This window comes from Drosophila gunungcola, chromosome 3R (assembly GCF_025200985.1).
Source record: "Drosophila gunungcola strain Sukarami chromosome 3R, Dgunungcola_SK_2, whole genome shotgun sequence".
Classification (NCBI taxonomy): domain Eukaryota; kingdom Metazoa; phylum Arthropoda; class Insecta; order Diptera; family Drosophilidae; genus Drosophila; species Drosophila gunungcola.
In genome coordinates, this window is record NC_069139.1 from 8,691,205 (window position 1) to 8,693,928 (window position 2,724).

Here is a 2,724-nt window from a genome sequence, read left to right on the forward strand (position 1 = left end):
CGCTGCTACTATACTTGCAGCTCCGAGTGAGCATCATTTGATAATTAGTAGCCGTGCAACGATGCCGATTTCCAACAAACAGGTTGGCTGCAATAATTGCATATCACTATTTGGTTGCATGCAAATGAGGAAAAAATAATGGCTCTAACGATGCATATTTCGCTCGTTGAATTTAATTTCAGTCTTTTTTTGAACTCATCTACGTCACTCTTCGTCAGATACGTACATGAAATGCTCGTTAGAATAAGTATGGTTATATCATCAATAATGACAACGCAGTGAAAATATTTAACAATCATCTTTGTAGATGACCGTGTTCCAAAGTTGCGTCTAAAAACGGGACGTAGATATAGGTATTTATAATAAAATATTAAACTAAATATTTTATAATCTATAAGAAAAGTAATAAAAACGAATGATTGATTTTATTATTTAATTATTGTGTCATTTTCAAAATACTAAAAGAAATTTAAAAGTATACAATTAATTACAAAAAGGTTATGCAAGATTGCCAAAGAAAGTTTTCTTTTTTTATGCCTTTTTAAAACGAAATCAAATTGACCCGGTTTTAACCCATTTTTTTTTTTTGGTGTGCATATCTTCTTTGTTTATCTACATATAAATATATAAAATAAAAAAAAAACAGAGAAACCGTGTGAAAGTGCAAACTTATGTGCATTTTTGTGTAGCAATAAGCGCTGCCGTAAATTCCATTTGTGTGGCATGCAAATCCGCCCCAAAGGAGGCATGGCCAACAAGCATGTTGGCAGGAATTTGTGACTCGATGCTATTGACTGCCTGTGAATATTGGCTGGTGCCGTAGCACATGCTGTGCCGGCTGCCACTTATCACCCAGTTTCCCAGGAAAAGTGCTCACAAATATAGGGGTCCGAAATACTTTGAATAACTCAATTAAATTTTCAAAAGCACCACGATACGTTTTGCCTCTTGTGTTCTTTTTACTCATTCGAAATTTATTATTTATATTGCAAGTTTAGCACACAGGCCGAAAAAGTATTTTATTGGCCACACAATAAGCGGAGCACTTACCACCAACAGTCGGTCTCGACTCGTTGACAGCTGGAAGCCTTTGAGGGCAAAATCGTATTGTCCTTAATTGCTTTTTAAAGGTCTGCAAGCCGAGCGAATCAACGTCTGACAGCCAAATAGGTTTACATGTATAGAACATACACAGGTGCCGGTGCTGAAGATTGGGTGGGCGGATGCTCATGCAACATTTGTTTCAAGCAATTTACTTCAACATAATCATATTAAATTTTCTCCACCTACTCGTTTAGTCCTTCTGCGTGTGTTTGTGTGTATGTGTGTGTGTTTGTGGGGGCGTGCACATCGTTTTTGTCTAGCGTCTAGGACTTGCCACCTGGACTCCAGACTCGTCCTGTGTATCTCGAAAATTATACTTAAAAGCTGGGAGCGTCCTCCGCACTCACACATACAAACATGCGTCTGCCTCTGTTACACACACACAGTTGCAACGAGTCCTTTTTATAGTTGCTCTGCGGCAGGACGACCGGCGGTGTCCTGTTCTGACTCTGGTGTGTTTATTTTCTTTTTTTTTTTGTTTTTCCTGCACCATTCCTGCTATGCCTTGCCCAGGTCGTTGGCTTTTTGCCTCACATGGGGGCGTTTTCATTTCCTTGCCGGCGGCAGCCAACATGCAACATTCCTTCCCGGTTCCTGCTCCAGCAGAAAAGGTACTACAGCAATTATAATTTCCTTCTAATTTCATTTGCAATAAAGTAAAAGGCCTCGCCACGGCTTGAGTCATGCGGTGATTATGCAAATTCGCTGAAATCCATTCGACACACCCAATCTTTTCCGTAACTCATGGTTGGGCAAGATCATTCCCTGCGAAAACTCGGTAATGGAGGTCTACTGGTTGCTTCTCCTAAGTAAGTTAGTAGAATATTGATACCCGATCCCGTCTAAGCCCACCTTTTCAGTACCATACTTAGGTGCTGTGCAGGGCAATGCGAACTGTTCGATGTGCTCTGCTTGGGTAGACGGTCCAGTTTGTGGCTATAATCAACGATGCTACACCAGTTTCAAGAGCTCCTGTGAAATGGAAATGTTAAATTGCAAATTACCGGACTCATACAGTAAGTGACAGCATAAATTGAATAAACTACTTAGGTAACAAATTCCATATATTTTGTTGTAGAATTTGAAGAGACGCCATTCTATGGCCATTGCTTCAGATCCACTGTACAAAAATGCAAGGCCTATGTTTTGTTAGAACAGCTAAATAAAATAGACAACTCCGTTGAAATGTTCGCCTAATTGCAAGCCAAAATAAATTTACATATATACAATTTGTTAAGAATTCGTTTTGTTGGAACTTCAACAGTAAAATTAGCATGAATTATTAGCAGCAAATAAAGCCAAGCCAGATTATTGTTACATATGATTTAGAGTTTTTTTCGGTACCTCATTATAAAAAGCAATTATTCCAGCATATTAAACAGGCAAATTAAGTGGAATATTATTAAAGAACAATTTTCTTAACCCTGACCCCAGTTAAGCCTCTTTAACTGCCATAATAGTTCACCAGTGAATGAAATATTTTACTTATGCATATCAGGCAATTAAACTTCAAAAGGACGGCAGTTCCTTTGTGGCAGCGGGATGCTGAGAGCTCGTGGTTGGCCAGCAGTGCAGAACGGCCATTAATATGACCCGCTTTTTTGCAACCTTTGCTTTTAA

General features: G+C 38.9%; 1 protein-coding gene across 1 annotated transcript; it reads left to right on the plus strand.

Annotated features, from left to right (window-relative positions):
• Window positions 1-1,799: 1,799 nt before the first annotated feature.
• Window positions 1,800-2,425, plus strand: LOC128261230 (uncharacterized). Its single transcript, XM_052994813.1, has 3 exons — window positions 1,800-1,913; window positions 1,965-2,120; window positions 2,183-2,425. The coding sequence occupies exons 1-3, from the start codon at window positions 1,886-1,888 to the stop codon at window positions 2,299-2,301; spliced, it is 303 nt and encodes a 100-aa protein (XP_052850773.1). The 5' UTR covers window positions 1,800-1,885; the 3' UTR covers window positions 2,302-2,425.
• The last annotated feature ends 299 nt before the right edge of the window (window positions 2,426-2,724 follow it).

Excerpts from the sequence above, each read along its gene's own strand:
- LOC128261230 (XM_052994813.1), top strand. The coding sequence starts at position 1,886 with ATGGAGGTCTACTGGTTGCTTCTCCTAA. Across the intron at positions 1,914-1,964 it reads CTACTGGTTGCTTCTCCTAA|TACCATACTTAGGTGCTGTG; the intron begins GTAAGTTAGTAG and ends CCACCTTTTCAG. Across the intron at positions 2,121-2,182 it reads CAAATTACCGGACTCATACA|AATTTGAAGAGACGCCATTC; the intron begins GTAAGTGACAGC and ends ATTTTGTTGTAG.